General features: G+C 43.1%; 1 protein-coding gene across 1 annotated transcript; it reads left to right on the top strand.

The window, feature by feature from the left end:
- Positions 1 to 1714: 1714 nt before the first annotated feature.
- Positions 1715 to 22678, top strand: DRG1 (developmentally regulated GTP binding protein 1; the record flags this gene model as incomplete). Its single annotated transcript, XM_084253863.1, has 9 exons — positions 1715 to 1756; positions 2620 to 2743; positions 3529 to 3704; positions 9288 to 9357; positions 12524 to 12693; positions 15052 to 15182; positions 17573 to 17740; positions 18419 to 18541; positions 22436 to 22678. The coding sequence occupies 9 exons, from the start codon at positions 1715 to 1717 to the stop codon at positions 22533 to 22535; spliced, it is 1104 nt and encodes a 367-aa protein (XP_084109989.1). The 3' UTR covers positions 22536 to 22678.
- Positions 22679 to 23200: the final 522 nt, after the last annotated feature.

Raw genomic sequence — 23200 nt, 5'->3', positions numbered from 1 at the left:
TAACTGCAGGTCTTCTCTGATGGATTTGTTAAGGAGAACCTACTTACAGATGCCCTTGATATTGTCTGTCAATTAATTCTGTAAGTACTTGAAGTTAGGAAAGGCCTGCTGATTTGATTTTATCTGTCTGTCAAGACTGATCTTTGATCATATTCCATTCCAGCTGGACTTCCTCTCCTCTTCTTCCCTCCATTACTGTCCTTGCAGGATCTAATTACCTCATCACCCCTTAATTTATTTATGAAAAGGCTGAGGTTAAAGAAAAGAAGAAAGAAACTCTGGGGCCCTTTGGGAACCTTCTGTAAAAGTTTTCCTTTCCTCATTCCCTCTATTATGCCTGATAAACCTCCTTTTCTGTCTCTGGCAGTTGGAATGTTCTTACTTACAAATTTAAATAAACTCCCCTTCCAGGACTGAGTGGAGGCCAGCGGCTTGGGTTAAATCAGGCCTGCAGAATCCCGATGGATCAATCAATCTATCAACAAGAATTCACTGATCCCACAGGAAGCAGCTTTCAAAACCAGGACACAGCTCCTGGACGTTCTGGCTTCCTCTTCACAAGACACTTGGGGAAGAGCAGTCTTTTGAAATTTTTAATTTTATTATTGCACAGATAATACACGACTATATTCGTGTCGTAAAACAAATTGGGAGGACACAGAAATACATGGAGTAACAAGTGAAAAGGGCCTTCTCTCCCTCTGCTTGCATCCCATGCCACTAAGAGCTTGCTATTGTATCCTTTTATTCAGCACTTTAAACAATGCACTTTCATACATGTACACCTAAATAAACACCTAGTTTTTAAAGTAAAGAAGGTCACAACACAGACGTATTAAAAAACACACACACAAAAAAATCAGCATGTCCTGGACATCCAACCAATCAGACGACAGACCCGTTTTAATGACTGTAATACTCTTTCACAGCATAGAGGTATCATTATTTATCCATTTCCCTACTGATGGGCGTTAACATAGTTTCGAATTCTTCAGTATTACAAGCTGTGTTGCAAGTACCGGTTCTCCGGGAAATATCCATTTAATCATGCATTTACCATGCACTCTGCCGGGGGGTGGGGGGTGGGGGGTGTAAACAAAACCACCTAAAACTAGTTTTATCCGAGTGATGGAAAGGGGCATTTTCTTTTTCCAGAGGGAGAAACAGGGTGAAGGTCGGTCTTGACACCAATCTCGGAGGCCGAGGGTGTTGACCCAGCTGAGAAAAGGGAGCCCCTGATCTGTGGAGGCTGACGAGGAAGAGGGGTGGGGGCGTGAGTGCGCTTTTCCCCCACGCCGGGGCTGCGAGGACGCCGGGCCTGCGGGCTGTGGCGCCGAGCGGCTCCTCGCACACCACGCGCGGGACGCAGAGCCGGACGCGGGGCGCAGGTCGGGTGGGGCGGGGCGGGGCCGAGCGGCGCGCGACCCTCGGCGCGCTCGAGGAGGTACAGACTGGGGCGGCCTCTCTGGCCCCCGCTCCCGCGGGCTCTATGACCCCGCGCTGGCTCGCGGGACGGGGCGTGGCTGGCTGAGGGGGAGGAGACGGGCTGCGCGCCGTGCGTCTGGTCTGGAGCCGCACGCGGAACGCTCTCGCGAGAAGAAGGAAGTCCCGCGCCTGCGCGCTGCAGTAGCGTCGGCTGACCGCGGCGGGTCCGCTGGCGACTCTGTGACGCGAGGCAGCGTGTTGGCCACTGAACCCTCCGGGACTCGCCACCATGAGCAGCACCTTAGCCAAGATCGCGGAGATCGAAGCCGAGGTAATGGACCCGGCTGGCGCTTCATTCTGTCGGCGCGTTCCTTCTTCGAGTGCTCACTCCTGACAGAACTCTCTTCAGCCGCGTCAGGACCCGGCCGCGTTCCTGAGTCTCCTCAGCCGGGCTCTGGCGTTCCCTGACTCCCCTGCCGAGCCCGCGTGTCCTGACTCCCCACAGGCTGGTCGGGTCTTCCCCAGACCGTCCCCTGCCCACGTTCCATGCCCCTACTCCTTGGTCAGGCTCCCCTTCCAGGGTTCGGCTCTTGTCCGAACATTGTTTCTCTCAGTCTTTCCTGCCTTTCCTCCCCGCGAGCGACAGTGAATCTTGGCTCCCTGCTCCAGCCCAGACCTGCTCACGTACGCGCGCCTCGCACTCGCCCCCGCTCCTTGCCCCTCTAGAGTCTCTTATCTTGATGACCCCCCCTTTCCCAGAGTATTGCTCCCGGGAATAGGATCTGGAAGTAGATGAGTGGTAGCTGTTCATTCCGCCTGCATTATTGTGATTCTTATCTGAAGCGCTCACAGCTCCTTAAAGTCGGGAAAGTGGTGAACCTGTATCTGATGGGGCACACCAGTTAGAAGCCGTGGAAAAGAAATCAGCAGATGTTTTAGTCAAATCTGTGGACGTTAATTGTAATGACCTTGGTCCTGTCTTTTCTCTTTGGGTCTCAGTTGTTTGCTCTGAAGGGAATGGGCTGCATGGTAGAGAGACTGGAGTTTTTACTCTCTTTAAGTGACAAGAATAGATATACTGATATTAATAGAACCTAGGAAAAACATCCTTTCTGAACTGGGAAAGCATTTATTCTGCATATTTTGTTCTGTAGGAGCTGCTTCTGATTTATGAACGTGTTTTCTCCCTTGCAGATGGCTCGCACGCAAAAGAACAAGGCCACAGCGCACCACCTAGGGCTGCTTAAGGCTCGCCTTGCTAAGCTTCGCAGAGAACTCATTACTCCAAAAGGTGGTGGTGGTGGTGGGCCAGGAGAAGGTTTGTGATGTTTTTCTTCAACTTTGTGTTTGCATGTGTGTGTATGAGAGAGAGTTCTATCAAAATAATATGGGCTTATGGTTAAAAATAATTTTAAAATTTCTATCAAAGTAAATTTGTATTTTCTAAACCTAAATTCCTGAAATGTTTCCAGAATTCCTCCTGGTTTCGAAGGCAAATGAATATTGTCTAAGTGAATTATACTTTTATTAATATGTATCCTGTTCTGGTCCAGAATGGAGTTCCATAGTCAACAACATAAAAATAGAAGTAATTGAATTATGCAAAGGGAAAACAAAGGTAGTAGGAATAAGTTGAAGCCAAGAGAGATAATGTTAGGGCTGAAAGTAATATAGGATCTGTAGCATTTCCTAGAGAAGGAGCACAAATTTGACTTTCAACTTGTGTGTAGCCATTGGGGGAATAAAAACAACCAGCAAACCCAGTCAATCACATAATTCCCAGGGTTTATAAGATAAGAAAGAAACCCATTTTTTTTTTAGATCAATTATATAATATTTGGCCCTTAAATACTATGGGTATTAGAAAGGCATATAACAGTTTAAATGGCAGAAAAGTTTTATATCAAACATCACATTAAATGTTGTGAATTGCTGTGGGAGAATTTTGTGTGCTTGAGTTATATCCTCTCTAGAGGTAAACTGTAAAATGTTGAAGAAATAAGGTCTGCAGGGATAGGCAGCCAGAATGTGAAAGGAATCACATGAGTTTCAAGTTACCTCCTAGAGATAACTTTTCTACTCCTTTTGATATTTATGTTTTAGGTTTTGATGTGGCCAAGACAGGTGATGCTCGAATTGGGTTTGTGGGTTTTCCATCTGTTGGGAAGTCAACGCTGCTCAGCAACCTGGCGGGGGTATATTCTGAGGTGGCAGCCTATGAGTTCACTACTCTGACCACTGTACCTGGTGTCATCAGATATAAAGGTGCCAAGATCCAGGTGAGTTCTGAAGCCAAGGAAGAGAAGAAATCCGTTCTTGAATGCATTTGAAAAACACTTATTGAGGGTTCTCTGTATACTAGGGCTGATCTTTAATTTACTAGAACCTTATTGTTAGCAGGGGAGGTAAACAGTATGTAAAAACTTTTAATATGGTAGGATAGTGACTGTGGTCAGGGAAGGAAGGTCTGCTATGACAAAGAAAGATTCATGTTGAAAGTAATAGTGGGGCTAGATCTTGAAGTTCAAGTAGTTTCACCAGCCAGAGAAGGTAAAGGGCAATTTCAGTCAGTTGTAATGGTGAATAGCTTGCTGAGGTGTGAACTTCAGTGTGGGACAGAGAATATTAAAAATTGAAGCTGGAAAGGTAAACTGGAGCTGCATTATGAGGTCCTGTGTGTCTGCTAAGGAAGTTGAATTTTATCTTGTATATAATTAGGAACCATTAGAAAGCATTTAATAAAGAAATAACCTGATCAGACCCTTTTTAGAAGATAATTCTTGTCTGTGAGATCTGAAGAGGCGATATCTTGAGAAGTTCTTAGATTTTTAAAAAAAAATTTTAAAGATTTATTTATTTATGCATACAAGAACTGGGGTACAGACCAGAGGTGCGGGAGGGTGAGAGGATTCACCAGAGACAGTGGGAGCGGAACAGGCAGACTGACTGAAAACACTGCTGAGGGGAGCGGTGGGCGAGACAGGAGAGGTTTGCTGTGCCATGTGGGTATCTCCCTGACCAGCCAGGGATTGAACTTATGCTGCAGAGGCTGCGGATAGCTTCACAGTGCTGTGCTTAACCCCTTGTACCACCAGGGAGGCCCCTTAAGAGAGATTTAGAACTGGATAGGAAAGAAAGTATATGTGAAGTAGAATATATTCTTGTTGGGTGTGGTAGCAATTATTTCATGACACTTTTCCTTGTCCTGATAATTTTTTAAAAAAGGTGTATTTATTTATGCATACAAGAGCTGGGGTACAGGCCAGAGGCGTGGTGGGTGAGAGGACTCACCAGAGACACAGATTGACTGAAATACACTACTGAGGGGAGCAGTGGGCGAATCAGGAGAGGACTGCTGTGCCATGTGGGGTGCTCCCTTGCCAGCTGGGGATCGAACTCAGGCTGCAGAGGCTGTGGACTGCTTCATAGGTTGCGCCACCAGGGAGGCCCTGTCCTGGTAGTTTTTTTTTTTTTTTTAAGATTTATTTTTTGTTTATACAATAGCTGGGGTACAGACTAAAGGTGCGGGAGGGTAAGAGGATTCACTAGAGAGAGAGTGGGGAGCAGAACAGGCAGACAGACCGAAAGCACTGCTGAGGGGAGAACCGGGCGAGACAGGTGAGGTCTGCCGTGCCATGTGGGAATCTCCCTGGCCAGCCAGGAATCTAACCTGTGCTGCAGAGGCTACAGACAGCTTTACAACGCTGTGCTCAACCCACTGTGCCACCGGGGAGGCCCTGTCCTGTAATTTTTTATGATGTCCAGACCAAAAGGAATATCTAATGGTTGTGTTTATTTAGATAATTGGGTCCAAACAACTTAACCTTTTATGTCCTTACAGCTGTAGTTATATACTAATGGGAAATGTGTGTGCATTGTTGAGTATCATATAACTTCTCAAATATAGGAATCAGATTGGATACTGCCACATTTGTTTTCTATTCCACATTGGTTTTTTTGTGTGGTGCTTACCTTTGAAACCATAGTAACTGGGCCTCCCTGGTGGTGCAGGTGGTTGAGTGCAGTGATGTGAGGCTGTCTGCAGCCTCTGCAGCGCAGGTTTGATCTCAGCTGGCAGGGGAGATACCCGCATTGCATGGCGGACCTCTCCTGCCTTCCCCGCTGGTCCCCTCAGCAGTGTATTTCAGTCCGTCTGCCTGTTCTGTTCCTCACTCTGTCTCTGGTGAATCCTCTCACCCTCCCACACATCTGGCCTGTACACGGCTGTTTTATGAATGAATAAATCTTTTAAAAAAAAATAGTAACTGCTGAAAAATCCAGCTTCCTGAAGATTCAGATCTTACATAATTGAAGACAGTATAGTAGGATCTGATGTTGAAATTGTCAGCTACCTGTAGTTGGTACTTTCTTCAGTACCTAACATATCAAGAATTGCTGTGTGTTTTTCTCTTGAAAAATAATACTCCTTGGCATCCCTAAGTTCTCTATCGTGTCCCAGAGTGCCTTGGTGTAGACATTTTTCTGTCTTAACTGGGCTATCCAGTGAGTTGTGAGGTACATTTATGTTTATTTATTATAGAATCTGAAGTAGGAAAGGGCTCAGGGGTTAAAGTCTCAGTGCTGTCAAGCTGTCACCAGCCACTGCGGCATGAGAGCAATTACTGGCCAGGGAGCTAACCCACATGGCACAGCAGACCTCTCTTGTCTCTCCTTGTGCTCCCCTTAGCAGTGTATTTCAGTAGATCTGCCTGTTCTGCTCCCTACTCTGTCTCTGGTGAATCCTCTCACCCCTAACACCTCTGCCCTATACCCCAGCTCTTGTATGCATAAATAAATAAAATAAACCTTTAAAAAAAAATGAAAAGCTAAATTTTAGCTGTTTTTTGCTTTTGGGGTTTCCTCAACATATTTTCTGCCCTTGTTGTTTTTGTTCAGTGTAATACTGTCAGATAGTTGTTTTTTTTTTTTGACATTATAGTCATATTCCAGATTTAGGAGTTTTAGATTAGCCATATGGATTTTCCTTTTAAGTTCTTGATCACAACAGTTATATAAAACATATAATAAGGGGCCTCCCTGGTGGAGCAAGGGGTTAAGCACTGCACTATGAAGCAATCCACAGCCTCTGCAGCACGAGTTCGATCCCCGGCTGGCCAGGGAGAAACTCACATGGCGAGGCAGACCTCTCCTGTCTCACCTGCTGCTCCCCTCAGCAGTGTATTTCAGTCAATCTGCCTGTTCTGTTCCCCACTCTGTCTCTGGTGGGTCCTCTCCCCACATCTCTGGCCTGTACCCTAGCTCTTGTATGCATAAATTAATAAATCTTTTAAAAAAACCCAACCATATAATAAATGTCTTTTGCTGAAGAAAAACCTTTTTAAAGCAGAAGGGGATTTACTAAGTGTTTTAAGTAGATTACAGAATCTAATTTCTAGAGACAACTGATGAACTTTTTTTTTCCCCCCAATATCTTAACTGATCTTGTTTGAATTATGATTCACTATAATAAGCTGTACATGAAATGTGTAATTTTATTACCTACACATTGGTAAAAACATCACCACAATCAAGAGTTCATTCCATCCTGTCCCTTTTTTTTTTTAAAGATTTATTTATTGAAAGATTTATTTATTTATTTATTTATACAAGAACTGGGATACAGGCCAGATGCGCAGGAGGGTGAGAGGATTCACCAGAGACAGCGGGGAACAGAACAGGCAGACTGATGACATACACTGCTGAGGGGAGAAGCAGGCACAACAGGAGAGGTCTGCTGCACCATTGTGGGACCCTCACCAGCTGGTTGGCCAGGATTGAACCAGTGCTGCAGAGGCTGCTGACAACTTCACAGCACTGCGCTCAACTGCCTGCGCCACCAGGGGAGACCCTAAAGATTTATTTAGGGCCTCCCTGGTGGTGCAAGGGGTTAAGTTAAGATGCAGCACTATGAAGCTACCCGCAGCCACTGGAGCACAAGTTCGAGTTTGATCCCCGGCTAGGGAGGTGACCCACATGGCGTAGCAGACCTCTTCTGACTCGCCTGCTGCTCCCCTCAGCAGTGTATTTCAGTCAGTCTGCCTGTTCCCCAGTTTGTCTCTGGTGAATCTGGTGTCTCTCACCCACTGCACCTCTGGCCTGTACCCCTGTTTTTATATGCATAAATAAATCTTGAAAAGATATTTATTTATGCATACAAGAACTGGGATGTAGGCCAGAGCAGTGGGGTAGGACTCAGTTTGGGAGGTGGTTGAGAGGATTCACCAGAGACAGAGTGGGGAGCAGAGCAGGCAGCTCCACTGAGATACACTGCTGAAGGGACAGCAGACGAGACAGGAGAGGTCTGCTGCTCTGTGTGGGTCAGCTTCCTGGCTGGCCCGGAGATGGAACTGGTGCTACAGTGGCTGGCGATAGCTTGATAGCGCTCTGTCTTTAACCCCTGTGTCATCAGGGAACACGCTTCTGTCCCTTCTTGCTCCTGCCCCTTTCATTTTTTCTCCAAGTAGTCATTTGTCTACTTTTGCCACTATAGTTTATATGTTAAGGGTTTTATGTCAGTAAGACTGTGTACAGGTATAAATGTACTTGTTGGGAGAGGGTGACTTCCCTGAGCCTAATTATTTTAGGTTCTGCTGCCCCTTATATTAAAATCTTACATAACCTTAGGATAATTATGAGGGATAGATTAAAATTTGGTGTGATATTTAGTAAACTACAGATCTTATTTGAATTTTTATCAGTTTTCCCACTAGTATCCTTTTTCTTTTCCAAAATTTTTTCTGTAATCATCCATGTTGTATTTAGTTATTTCTCCTTTTTCTTCTGGCATTTGTACTGGTTTCACAGTCTGTCTTTCATGACCTTGATACTATTAAAGAGTATTGACCAGTTATTCTGCAGAATGTTCCTCAACTTGAGTTTGTCTGATGGTTTCTTCATGATTAGATTGTATTTTTGCTAGAGAAATGTTGGGTCCTTAATGTATCCTGTCATGAGATTCATGGTGTTGATATGTCTTATTGGTGACACTGACCTCTCCTAGTTGTTTAAGGTACTGACCTCAGGGTTTCTCTATTGGAAAGCTGTCTTTCTTTCTGTAATTTAATACTTTGGGAGAAATACTTTGAGAAGATGTAAATCCTGTTTCTCAAACTTGTCCACTCATTTTAGCATCCATCTGGGGATTTTATGAAAAGATTATTACTATGCTTCTTGCTTAACGATGATCCTTTTTCTCTTTTACCTTAATTGGAATTCTATATGAAATAGCTGTTTTCTCTGCCATTTGTTCATTTAGTTGATAATTTATATTAGTGTGGGCTCATGAATATTCGTCTTACTTTATGGGTTATAATCCAATACTACCGTATTTTTAATATTCATTGTTCCAGCTTTTTTTTTTTTAATATTTATGTATAAAAGAACTGGGGTACAGGCTAGAGGTGTGGGAGGTGGGGTGAGAGAATTCACCAGAGACAGAGTGGAGAACAGAACAGGCGGATTGACTGAAATGGGCTGCTGAGGACAGCAGCAGGTGAGACAGGAGAGGTCTGCTGCGCCGTGTGGGTTAGCTCCCTGCCTGGGATCGAACTCATGCGCAGTGGCTGGCGATAGCTTGATAACTCTAAGACTTTAACCCCTGTGCCACCAGGGAGGCCCGTGTTAGGCATTTTAAACTAGGCAAAGTATATTAAAAGTCTGTGGCTGATGTTTATTAGATGCTTAATAAAATTAGTATTCATACACAAGGAAGTTTGGATTTAATCACCTAAATTTTGAATAACTGAGAAATAAATCATTGTATTTGATTATCATCCTATTTAATATTTAATCATTTTATTCTGTTCAGATTTATAACTCATTTTCCCCTTTCTCTCATTCTACCTGTCTTTAATCTTATATAGCTTCTGGATCTCCCAGGTATCATTGAGGGTGCCAAGGATGGTAAAGGTAGAGGTCGTCAAGTCATTGCAGGTGAGTAGTCTAGGGTTAATATCCTGGGATATCAACCCTTTACTGGATAGAGGAACTGTTCCCTTAGACTGGGTGTGTTGAACTTGGAGATGATATCACAGTGAAGGAAATATTCTGACTTCTCATCAGAATAAAATGTCAGAACTTGAAGGAACTTCAAAGAGTAAGGAGAAACACTAAAGACAAGTGAAATGTTTTGGTTGCACTGTTTGTGGCAGCTTCAGAAGTAGAACCTAGGTTTCCTGACTTCTGCCCATGCCTTTCCTTCTTTCCTCCTGTTTCAGGTAAATTGTTATAAAACATTAATCACAATTTGCATCAGTTACCCCCCCTCTCTTTACCTCTACTGTCATTCCCCATTAGCACTTATTGTTGACTCTGATTTCTGCTATTTCATATTTTAAAATATTATGCTCATATTGCTATTTCCTGATTAAATATAGATATTGTCTATCGGTTTCCTATTATAGTAGAGAATTAGCTCTCTATTACTTTTTGCTTTCCCATTTAATTTTTAGTTAACTCATCAGTCATGGTTTACATTATTATGTAACAACTGTAATTTTTGTTTAATGCTGAGATAAGTAGTATGTTATGACTTGGTTTCTTTTCTCTTGAACTATGTTTTTTAAATTGGGTTTTCATGGAGTTAATAATTGGTTCTTGTTTTGGTTACTTTTCTGTGTTTGCTAATATTTTTCAAATGTTTGAATAGAACATGTCTATCAAAAATATTTTTCCAGATACTAAGATATAGTTCCAAATACAATTTTTTTTTTTTTAAAGATTTATTTAGGGCCTCCCCTGGTGGCGCAGCGGTCGAGCACTGGGCTGCGAAGCTGCCACAGCCTCTGCAGCGCCGGTTCACTCCCTGGCCACCAGTGAGGGTCCCATATGGCGCGTCAGACCTCTCCTGCCGCGTCTGCTGTTCCCCTCAGCAATGTATTTCGTCAGTCTGCCTGTTCTGTTCCCTGCTCTGGCTCTGGTGAATTCTCTCACCCTCCCACGCTTCTGACTGTTCCCAGTGCTTGTATAAATAAATAAATCTTTAAAAAAAGTAAAAATAAAGATTTATTTATTTATGCATATAAGAGCTGGGGTACAGGACAGAGGTGTAGGGGGCTTAGAGGATTCACCAGAGACAGAGTGGGGAACAGAACAGGCAGATTGACTGAAGTACACTGCTGTGGGGAGCAGCTGGTGAGTCAGGAGAGATCTGCTGTGTCATGTGAGTTGTTCCCTGGCTGGCCGGGTGATTGAACTCATGCTGCAGAGGCTGCGGACAGCTTCATAGGTTGCGTCTTAACCCCTTGCACCATCAGTGAGGCCCCAAATACTTCTTTTTTAAATGTCATTCTCTGCTGCCAACTGTGCCACTACCTCCTGGTACCCATAGTCTTTGTACTTCAATTTGCATTGACTGCTTTCTACTTTTTTTCTTTTTTATTGAGGGGGGTGGGGAGGGATGGAGGAGAGAAAGGGGCCCCCTAGAGCATGGACTGCAGCAGAATGTGCCAGTGAGGTCCCACCTCCTGTTGGCCCTCTGGTCACATTGTGGCTCTGAGCTTCAGACAGACTCTCTTTTCTTCCCTTACCTCCTCTATGTGCTGAGAGAAGTGGTTGCTTTCTAGACCAGCATCGTTCAGTAATGGAAATGTGTGTTGGACTATAATATTAACTAGGTGTTAAGTCTCAGCGCTGTCACCAATACAGTATTTCCTAGGTAGGTATGGCTAGTGATCATTTTAGATAGGTCTGGTCTTGTTGAGGAACTGTATTTTCAATTTTATTTGATTTTCTTAAATTCATGTATTTATTTACATTTTTTAAAAAGATTTATTTATTTATGCATACAAGAGCTGGGGTGCAGGCCAGAGATACGGAGTGGGGCGGGTAGAGGATTCACCAGAGACAGAGTAGGGAGCAGAACAGGCAGATGTACTGACATACACTGCTGAAGGGAGCAGCGAGAGAGACAAGAGAGGTCTGCGCTATGTGGGTAGCTTCCTGGGCAGCCAGGGATCGAACTCTTGCTGCAGGGGCTGCAGATAGCTTCACAGTGCTGTGCCCTTGCTCCACCGGGGAGGCCCTGTTTACAATTTTTTTTTTAAAGATTTATTTATTTATACAAGAACCAGTATTTACACAAGAACTGGTATTTATATACCAGGCCAACTTCTGTGCATAAATAAATCTTTACAAAAAAGTCTAATTTAAAATAATGAGAGGGCCTCCCCTGGTGCTGCAGCGGGTTGAGCGTAGCGCTGTGAAGCTGTTCACAGCCTCTGCAGCATGAGTTCGATTCCCGCCTGGCCAGGGAGATGCCCACATGGCGCGACAGACCTCTCCTGTCTTGCCCGCTGCTCCCCTCAGCAGTGTATTTTGTCAGTCTGCCTGTTCTGCTCCCCGCTCTGTCTCTGGTGAATCCTCTCACCCTCCCATGCCTCTGGCCTACACCCCACTTCTTGTATAAAAATAAATAAATATTTTTAAATAAATAAATAAAGCTTGAAAAAAAATAAATAAAAATCCAGGCACAAAAGTCTACATTTTGTATGGTTTCATTTGTATGAAATTCTAAAAATGTAAACTAACCTGTCATGACAGAAAGCAGATCAGTGATTGGAAATGAGAGAGGGGAAGGTTGATGGTAAAGGACTACAAGGGAACTGTTGGAGGTGATGGGAATGTTCTGTGTGTTATTGCTGTGGTGGTTACATAGATATATATATAGTTGTCATTAAACCATATGCTTAACATAGGCACAATCAACTTTTCATAAATTACAAAGTTGATTCTACTGCTAACCAGGCAGTCATATTTTAGAGTCCTTCCTGTTTTAAATTTTTCTAAATAGTTTCTAGAGTTTGGGGTGTGCCTGGTTTATATCTTCATTATATCTTCATTTTTCTACTGATGTATCTAGAAGTTGACCTGTTATCTAGATACACTTGGAGAAAACAAGGCATAAGTTGCAGATTGACTTCTGGCATAAATATTTGATAACCTTAACAATTCATGTGTATGTATTTGCAAAAAATCCTTTTAAGTATAGGAATGGCACCTTCACCTTACGCCCATCTTTCTGCTATTCAAGTATTTGGGTTCATTAAATCTTTAATGAACTTTGCTTGGGTATAAGTTATTTTTTTTTCCACTTCTTCAGTGGCCCGAACGTGTAACTTGATCCTGATTGTTTTGGATGTCTTGAAACCCTTGGGACATAAGAAGATAATTGAAAATGAGCTGGAAGGCTTTGGTATTCGCTTAAACAGCAAACCCCCTAACATTGGCTTTAAGAAGAAGGATAAGGGAGGCATTAATCTCACTGCCACTGTAAGTAAAGAAGAAGATATATGAGGCAGGTTGCTGAATGGTCTGGGTTGGGGACTGGATTAAGGAATAGCAATAATGAAATTTAGAAGTTCCCTGACTTTTCCCAGCACTGTTTGACCTAACACAATGATCATGTAATGACTGATAGAATCACAGGCATTAGAGTCTGACTTACTATCTTTGTAACTCTGTTTCCTCTTTGGGGGAGTGGGTGGTACTAATCTTATGCTTGGGTTTTTTTGTATCAATAGATTTTGTATCAATAGATGACTGCCAAAGTAGTATGTTTTCTGTCAACGCAGACTTATAGAGCACCTACCATGGGCCAAATATTATTTTATGTTCTTGGTGGAAGAGAAAAGACTGAGGAAGAGACACAAAAATCCCTGCCCTTGTATACTAATAAGAGAAAGTAATAAGCAACATTAATAGTAAAATATAGCACATTAAATGATGTTAAGTCTAAATATGAAAGTAAACCAAGGAAAGAAGATGGTGGAGAGAGTTTGTGGGAGGTTTCAGTTTTAAATAGATTGATTAGAGATGTCTTTGTTGAGGTGACATGAGGGAGTGAACCAACGGGATATCTTGGGAAAGAGTGATTCATGTAGAAGAAACATACAAGTTCTAATAAACAAGTAGGAGAGTTGTTATAAGAGATGAAGTCATAACATAGGGTCATATATGCTGTTATTTTGCAGGAGATGGGTAAATGTTGATAAGGTTCCAGTCCATGGAGTAAACATGATTTGATTTAGGTTTTAATGTAATCAACCTTGGCTGTTGAGAATAGACTGAAATGGATTAAGAGCAGACACAGAGGAACTATTTTAGTGGTTGCTGCAATTATCTAGTCAAGAAATGATGGCTTCTGAGACCAGGGTTGTGGTTGTAGCAGTGGAGGAGATGAGAGAGAAGTGGTTGATTGTGAAAGATTTTGAAAGTAGACAGTTGGAATTAACAGCTGGGTTGGACGTGGGTTGTGAAAGATGACTGGGAGTTTTTGGGGTAGAATATATTTGGTGAGGAGGGGACGATCAGAATGTTTAGTTTGAGATGCCAATTTAGACACCCAAGTAGACATCTAAGTAGGCATGCAAGAAATGATTTGAACTGGAGGTACAAATTTGGTGGTTATCAACTTTAAAGCCAAGAGCTTAGTGGGGAGCACTAAGAAGTGAGTATTATAATAGAAAAGAGGTTGAAGGATTGAGCCTTGTGACCCGCTAATGACTAGAGGTTGGGAGATGGGAAAAGTCAGGCTGAGAAGGAAAACCAGAAGAGTTTGGAATCTTGGAAGTCAAGATAAGTGTTAAGATTGGAGTGTTCAGTTTTGTCACATATTGCTTCTAAGTCATGTAATTGAAAACTGAGAATTTCCTACAATTTGCATTCTAGAGGTCCAGATGAATGGACTGGCGTGAGTTTAAATTATGTTGTATAAAAGAGCCTTCTCATTATATTTGGATTTGAGCATTCATCATTCTTTGTTTAGTAGTTTGCTAAGGCTGCCATGATAAAGTTCCATAGATTGGTTGGGTGGTTTAAACAATAGAAATTCATTTTCTTTTTTTTTTTTTTTTTAAAGATTTATTTATTTATTTATTTATGCAAGCACTGGGTACAGTCAGAAGCGCGGGAGGGTGAGAGAATTCACCAGGGCCAGAGCGGGGAGCAGAGCAGGCAGAAGGACCGAAGTACACTGCTGAGGGGAGCAGCGGGCGGCAAGAGAGGTCTGCGCGCCATGTGGGACCCTCCTCCGGTGGCCTGGGAGCAGCCGGGGATCGAACCGGTGCTGCAGAGGCTGCGGGCAGCTTCGCAACCCAGCGCTCAACCGCTGCACCACCGGGGAGGCCCGAAATTCATTTTCTTTTAATTTTGGAGGCGAGGTACCTGAAATAAAGATGTGCACAGGGTTCATTTCTCCTGACCTCTCATCTTGCTTTGTAGATGGTTGTCTTCTCCCCATGTCTTCACATTGTCTTCTCTGTGTGTATCCCAATTAAATACCTTTTCTTGTAAGGTGACATTATATTAGGGCACACCCTTCTGACCTCATATATACTTAATTACCCCTTTTAAGACCCTGTCTTCAAACATATTTGCATTCTCAGATACTGTAGTTAAGACTTCAACACATCAATTGGGTGGGGATGAGGCTCACACACAATTTAGTCCAGAAATACCTTCCACTGAGTTTTGAAAGAGTTTTAGTTCTTAAGTATTTCCTACTAAAGTTTCTCAAACAGGAATACAGACTTCAGAAATGAGCTTGCACCTTAGCTAGGATTATCCAGGTACATAAATATTCTCGGGAGATTTGTTTTGTTCTCTTACCAATCACTGTCTTCTATTCAGTGCCCTCAAAGTGAGCTGGATGCTGAAACTGTGAAGAGCATTCTGGCTGAATACAAAATTCATAATGCCGATGTGACTCTGCGTAGCGATGCCACAGCGGATGATCTCATTGACGTGGTGGAAGGAAATAGGTACTGACAAAGGAGTCTGATGCCTGAGTTTAAATTTGAAGCTTTTTGTGAAAACAATATTGGATCATGGCAATTGTGCTGCTATCTCATATATTGATAACTTTTTTTTTAAAGATTTATTTATTTATGCATACAAGAATGGGGGTACAGGCCAGAGGTGTGGGGGTGGTAGTGAAAGGATTCACCAGAGACTCAATGGGGAACAGAGCAGGCAGATTGACTGAAATACACTGCTGAGGGGAGCAGCAGGCGAGTCAGGAGAGGTCTGCTGCACCATGTGGATAGCTCCCTGCCTGGGGATCGAATTCATGCTGCAGTGGCTGCGGATTGCTTTATAGTTTGTGTCCTAACCCCTTGCGCCACCAGGGAGGCCCATATATTGATAATTGTTGGCCCTGGTTTCCTTAGCTACAAAATGAAGGGCTGGTCTTGATTTCTAATTTCCTTCTTTGCTCTGAAGTTTGATTATGATAGTCAGCTTCACATTTCACTTACTTGTGAACTGGACTGTCTTCTAAACTCTATATCATACAGTGGTTGAAAATAATAGGTTCTCAATCTGCTCTCCTAGAATTAATCCACTTGTGAAATTCTGTAGCTGTCCTACAGAACTCAGAGCAGGTGGAGCTCAGTCTGTTTTCTCCAGCCTAAAGATACATAGCGGAAACCCTGTTCCATGAGCTTTTTCTTTTCTTTTTTAATATTTATTTATGCATCCAAGTGCTGGGGTACAGGCCAGAGATGCAGGAGGGTGAGAGGATTCACCAGAGACAGAGTGGGAAACAGAACAGGCAGGCTGACTGAAATACACTGCTGAAGGGAGCAGCGGGAGAGATAGGAGAGGTCTGCTTTGCCATGTGGGTTGCTCCCTGGCCGGCTGGGGATTGAACTTTTGCTGCAGAGGCTGCAGATTGCTTCATAGTGCGGTGCTTAACCCTTTGCGCCACCAGGGAGGCCCCTCCATGAGCTTTTACTATTATTGATATTTGAGATTGAGGGGCCTCCCCAGTGGCCAGTGTGTTGAGCGCTGTGCTGTGAAATTGTCCCGGCTGGCCAGGGAGAAACCCACATGGCGCGGCAGACCTCTCCTGTCTCTCCCACTGCTCGCTTCAGCAGTGTTTTTGGTCTGTCTGCCTGTTCTGTTGCCCGCTTTGTCTGTAGTGAATTCTTTCACCCTCCCGTGCCTCTGGCCTGTATCCCAGTTTTTATATAAATAAAATAAATCTTAAAAAAAAAACAAACTTGAGATTGAATAACAATTGAAATCATTGTTAAAATTATTCCTGGCATTTGGATATAATATTTTCTAATTGCTTTCCAGTTGATTTGTTCCTATTTGATGGATGAATTTATTTGATCCTCATTTGAAAACTAAAGCCAATGCTTTGAGTTACGCATTTTATAAGTGAGGACATTGAAGCCTGAGAAGTTGTGACTTATCTAATTATTAGTAATCTTTTTTTTTTTTTTTTTTTTAAAGATTTATCTATTGGGACCTCCCTGGTGGCTCAGCGGGTTGAGCGCAGTGCTGCAAAGCTGTCCGCAGTCTCTGCAGCGCCGGTTCAATTCCCGGCCAGCCAGGGTGAGTCCCAGATGGTGAGGCAGACCTTTCCTGTCGCACCCACTACTCCCCTCAGCAGTACTTTCGGTCTGTCTGCCTGTTTGCTCCCCGCTCTGTCTCTGGTGAATCCTCACACCCTCCCGTGACTCTGGCCTGTACCCCAGCTCTTGTATAAATAAAATAAATCTTAAAAAAAAAAAAGATTTACCTATTTATGCATACAAGAGCTGGGGTACATGCCAGAGGTGTGGGGGGCAAGAGGATTCACCAGAGATAGAGTGGGGAACAGAACAGCAGAAGTATACTGCTGAGGGGAGTAGCGGGCGAGTCAGTAGAGATCTGCTGCGCCATGTGGGTAGCTCCCTGGCCGGCGGGGATTGAACTCGTGCTGCAGAGGCTGCAGACAGCTTCATAGGTTGCGTCTTAACCCCTTGTGCCACCAGGGAGGCCCAATTATTAGTAATCTTAGCTACCATATTGTTTGGAGATTAGACTTGTGACATTGCTAGACTTTTAAATTTTTTTTATTTTTTAAAATTATCATGGAATTTGATATTAGAATTATACTTGCATTTTTACATTTCTTAAAATAACTTTACCTGTCTAACTGGGACTAGGAGCCTGACTTTTGATGTTTTTTAACCCATAGTTCACTTCTTTTTGGATGTTTACCATATTTTGTTAGGAGTGTTGTGTGTGTGTGACTGAGCTGCTGTAATCCCTTTTGAGAGTCTGTTTTGGCGTCCTGGGTGGGGCATGTTGATTATCAGACTAATAGTCTTATCATCAAAACCCAGACTAATGTCCTATTTTTCTCCTACTTATATAGAGTTTATATACCCTGTATCTATGTGTTAAATAAGATTGATCAGATCTCCATTGAAGAACTAGATATCATCTATAAGGTGCCTCACTGTGTACCCATCTCTGCCCATCACCGCTGGAATTTTGATGACCTTTTGGAAAAGATATGGGACTATCTGAAATTAGTGAGGATGTAAGTCTTTTTTTTTTCCCAGCAAGGGAAAAATTTAATGATTTATAATTAACCATCAAATTAAATTGTCTTGTGAAATTATTTTATATCAAGTATTTGCTTAGTTATGGACATCTGTTCCAGACAATAGGTTATTTTGTCATACATCCTGACTTTTTATTTTCATATATATTTTACGTCATTCTTCATTTTTGTACAGTGTGTGCTCTCGCTTCTCAGGTGTAGTCTTGGTAAAATTCCCACCACCAGTTCACCCGTGCACCATCACCATAGTCCCTTGTGCTCTTCCCTCCCCTGCTTTGATCCCTCTCCCTCCCCTGCAGAATGTCTCTGATAAATAGTTGCCTGTTAATTTTATTTTTATTTATTATAATTTTTTTTCCCCTGATTCCATGTTTTTGTTCTTGAGGATGTAAGTCTTAATGGATAAAGTACTGTTGCATAGGAATGAAACTGGACTGTCCTAAGTGACACCATTTGGAGCATTTTAATATAATTCTTTTTTTTTTTTGAGATATAAATTAATTAATTCTTATCCACTAGGCCATATTAAAGGTACTTTCTTCCTCAAATTGAAGATTATCCTTGTCTGGTCTTCTAAAAAGTATTCAGGTTTGATTTGCATTTAACACGAGAAGTATTCCAAGAAGTAATCAACCTCTGGTCCTTCTGTTCTAGTTACACCAAACCCAAAGGCCAGTTGCCAGATTACACATCCCCAGTGGTGTTGCCTTATTCCAGGACCACTGTGGAGGATTTCTGCATGAAGATTCACAAAAACCTTATCAAAGAATTCAAATAGTAAGTATCATGGTTAGTGGTGTCTCCTTTTCCAGTTGAGCCATCCTTAGGATAGCATTAAAAAAATTGGCCATCAGAGAAGCTGCTGAAATTTTTGCTTTATTAAAACTCTGTAGTGTCTTCTTAAAACCATACCTGGAGCAGGAAGAGTTCTAGGAACCTCTTCAGAGTTGGGAGAACTGATAGTACAAAGGGCTATGACTTTCTCTCATTAATTCATCTTTTTTCAAACACAAATACTAATTTTTCCTGCCAGCATTATACTGGCCTCCATTGGATCCTGAGTCTCCCTATAAACCATGGATAAATGCCCCTTTTGTACTTTTTCACATTTGATACTGGCTGAAAACAATTTTTTTTATCATTTTATTTTGAATTTTATTTTAGACTTAAAAAAAGTTGCAAATAGGGCCTTTCTGGTGGCGCAGGTAGCGCTGTGAAGCTGTCCTCAGCTTCTGTAGAACTGGTTCGATCCCAGTCAGCCGCGGAGATACCCACATGGCATGGCAGACCTCTCCTGTCTTACCCGCTGCTCCCTCAGCACTGTATTTCAGTCAGTGTGCCTGTTCTGTTCCCTGCTCTGTCTCTGGTGAATCCTCTCACCCATGCCTCTGACCTGTACTCTAATTTTTGTATGCATAGATAAATAAATCTTAAAAAAAGAAAAAAGAAGGGCCTCTCCGGTGGCGCAGCAGTTGAGCGCTGGGTTGCGAAGCTGCCCGCAACCTCTGCAGCGCCAGTTCGATCCCTGGCCGCCGGGCAAGGGTCCCACATGGCGTGCAGACCTCTCTTGCCGCCTGTGTACCCAGTGCTTGTATAAATAAATAAATTAAAAAAAAAAAAAAGAAGAAAGAGTGACATTTTAAAAATATTTGTTTTTTGGTTGTAAGAATACTAAGTCAAATCCTTTGTTAAATTTCATATTTCTGGGCCTCCCTGGTGGCGCAAGGGGTTAAGCACCACACTGAGGCAATCTGCAACCTCTGCAGAACGAGTTTGATCCCCGGCCGGCCAGGGAGAAACCCACATGGTGAGGCAGACCTCTCCTGTCTTGCCTGCTGCTCCCCTCAGCAGTGTATTTCAGTCAGTCTGCCTGTTCTGGTCCCTGCTCTGTCTGGTGAATCCTCTCACCACCATCACCCCCTTCCCCCCGCATCTCTGGCCTGTACCCCAGCTCTTGTATGCATAAATAAATAAATATTTAAAAAAAAAATTCACATTTCTTTTATCTAAAGTATATTTCACATGTGGGTGCTAATTTCCACTACCTTCAAACCATTATATGTGCCATTATATGAATCAGAATCTAGGGAAAAATTAGGCATTATCCTTTTTCAAACTTTGTAGATTTATATATAATTCCTGCATTGCATGTGGCAGAATATAGTTCAAAAAGCCTCTAGAACTGTAAGTTAACAAAGGCAGTAAAGAAAAGTATTTTGGAGAAGAGACTTATCAAAGGAAGTGGAATTTTATTTGGTCACTTTTCCTTATTATTAATGTATTTTTATTTTTTGTACAAATGGCATTTTAACCTTTTTTTTTTAAAGTTTTGTTTATGCATACAAGAACTGGGGTACAGGCTAGGGTTGTGGGCGGTGAGAGGATTCACCAGAGACAAAGTGGGGAACAGAACAGTCAGACTGACTGAAATACACTGCTGAGGGGAGGAGCGGGCGAGGCAGGAGAGGTCTGCTGCACCATCTGGGTAGCTCCCTGGCCAGCCGGGGATTGAACTTGCGCTGAAGAGCCTGCGGTAGGTTCACAATGCTGTGCTTAACCCCTTGTGCCACCAGGGAGGCCCATTTTAACCATTTTTTAAAAAAAGATTGATTTTTTATTTATTCATGCATACAAGAGCTGGGGTGTAGGCCAGAGTTGGGTTGGGGGCGTTGTGTGTGAGAGGATTCACCAGAGACAGCAGGGAACAGAATAGGCAGATCTACAGAAATACCCTGCTGAGGGGAACAATGGGTGAGACAGGACAGGTCTGCTGCGCCATGTTGTTTAGCTTCCTGGCTGTGGATCAAACTTGTGCTGGAGTAGCTGTGGATTGCGCCACTAGGGAGGCCCCATAAGACTTTTTTTTTAATAGCTGAGTTATGTTCCATTGTGTTTATATACCACATCTTCTTTACTCACTCATCTGTCGGGCACTTAAGTTGTTTCCAAACCTTGGCCATTATGAACAATGCTACAGTTAATCTGTTCCTGTTATTTCATTTATATTTTAAAAACTGAAATCTTGTTCAGTGATTTCTTTTCGGAATATAAGTTTTTAAGGACTTTATTTTTGTAAAGATGATTTATGCATAAAAGAACTGGGATACAGGCCAGAGGTGTGGGGAGTGAGAGTATTCACCAGAGACAGAGTGGGGAGCAGAATAGGTGGATTGACTGAAGTACACTGCTGAGGGGAGCAGCGGGCGAGACAGGAGAGGTCTGCGCCATGTGGGTAGCTCCCTGGCCAGAGATCAAACACATGCTGCAGTGGCTGCAGATAGCTTCAGAGGTTGCATCTTAACCCCTTGCGCCACCAGGGAGGCCCTTAAAGACATTTTGCTTCAAAAGCAATCTAATAACATCATGGACATCCTTTTTTTTTTTTGTTCCACCCTTTGGTTTGTAGCTCATAGCCTCTTTGAGTTAGTTCCCAGTGTCTTGTTCAGCAGTCTCCATCTTTTTTTTTTTTTAAGATTTATTTATGTTTACAAGAGCTGGGGTACAGACCAGTGATGTGGGGCATGAGAGGATTCACCAGAGACAGAGTGGGGAACAGAAAAGGCAGACTGAAACACACTGCTGAGGGGAGCAGCGGGTGAGACAGGAGAGGTCTGCTTAGCCATGTGGGTTGCTCCCTGGCTGGCCAGGGATCAAACTCGTGCTGCAGAGGCTGTGGATTGGTAGATAGTGCAGTGCTTAACCCCTTTCACCACCAGGGAGGACCTCCATCACTAGTTCTTAAGAAAAATATGATCTTAAACATCAGGAGAACATAACCAATTGCAGTTTCTTGATAGGGAGGCAGAATTTTCCTAGCATGGTTGAGGGGAGGAAAACCCTACTTTTCTTCTCAGTACCCACTGATGAGTATTGGTACTTCTTTGCAACTTTTTTTTTTTTTAAAGATTTATTTATTTATGCATACAAGAGCTGGGGTACAGGCTAGCGGTGTGGAGGGTGAGAGGATTCACCAGAGACAGAGTGGGGAACAGAACAGGCAGATTGATCGAAGTACACTGCTGAGGGGAACAGTGTGCGAGACAGGAGAGATCTGTGGCACCATGTGGGTTGCTCCCTGGCCGTGGATCTAACTCATGCTGCAGTGGCTGCAGATAGCTTCATAGATGGTGTCTTAACCCCTTGCACCACCAGGGAGGCCCTGCAACTTTTTTTTTAAGATTCATTTTTTTAATTATGCATACAAGAGCTGGGGTGTAGGCAAGAGGTGCGGGAAGGCAGGCTAATTAGAGGGTTCACCAGTGACAGAGTGGGGAGCAGAGCGGGTGGATTGACTGAAATACACTGCGGAGGGGAGCAGCGGGCGAGACAGGAGAGGTCTGCTGCACCTTGTGGGTCAGTTCCCTGGCCGGGGATTGAACTCATGTTGCAGTGGCTGCAGATAGCTTCATAGTGCTGAGACTTAACCCTTGCACCTCTAAGGAGGCCTCTTTGCAACTTTGTATATAAAGGCTCCCTTATAACACACTGCTGGGGAAACTAAAGTCTTTGTATTTTCGAGGGTTGTTTTTGACTGTTGTTTTTGACTGGGGAGAGGGGACCTTGGCTATTGCAGGCCAGTGGCTATTAGTGAGCAAAAAGGTGGCACCCAAGTAGATAGGGGAGACACTGGTAATTCTTTACACTGACTGTTCTTTTTTCCTTTCCATACAGCGCTCTGGTCTGGGGTCTCTCTGTGAAACACAATCCTCAAAAAGTGGGTAAAGACCATACATTGGAAGATGAGGATGTCATTCAGATTGTGAAGAAGTGAAACCTTCCTCTTTTCCCATTTTCCAGCCAGCCACAGCAGCTTTCCCCAAAACCACATACCCTTCCCCAAACCTCTTCTGGCTTTGGCAGTCACTGGATCAGGATTCAGAGGAGGGAGATGGAGGCATCCAAACTGAATCTTCACTTGTCTTACATTGGTGTCACCTTGTATATTGAACTGCATAAAGGACCTGGTAGGCAAGCCGGCTGTATGCAGTTCATGTGTCATTGTCAGAATTTGTTTTGGAATGGGTTGAATGAGCATGGGTATGTACAGTGAGGCAGCTCCAGAAGGGTACCCTGGGAACCTGGTCTTGAGTATGAAATGGATAAAAATGTGACATACAACCTCTTATTTGAAGTTTAGTTTTGAGAAACCCTTCCAACTGGATTTGAGCTTTGATCCTTTCAAGTGACTTTTTCCAGATGATACTGGAGAGATGAAGGACTTGATGTAAGTTAACATTATTCCCTGCAAGGCTCGTCCTTTTGGTAGATGGTGTTGTGTGGCAGTTGAGTAAAGAACTGGCCAGGTACATTGGAGTTTGAATTGCAAGTCCATCTCTAATTAGCAGTGGAAACCTTGCACAGATAACCTCTGTAAACCTGTTTCTCATGTAACATGGAGATAGTAGCACTTCCCTTTTTGAGTGGTAATTGTTAGTA

Source organism: Talpa europaea (assembly GCF_964194135.1).
Source record: "Talpa europaea genome assembly, chromosome: 14".
Taxonomy (NCBI): Eukaryota; Metazoa; Chordata; class Mammalia; order Eulipotyphla; family Talpidae; genus Talpa; species Talpa europaea.
Note: the sequence above shows the minus strand (reverse complement) of the source record. Positions and strands in the feature narration are given on the sequence as shown.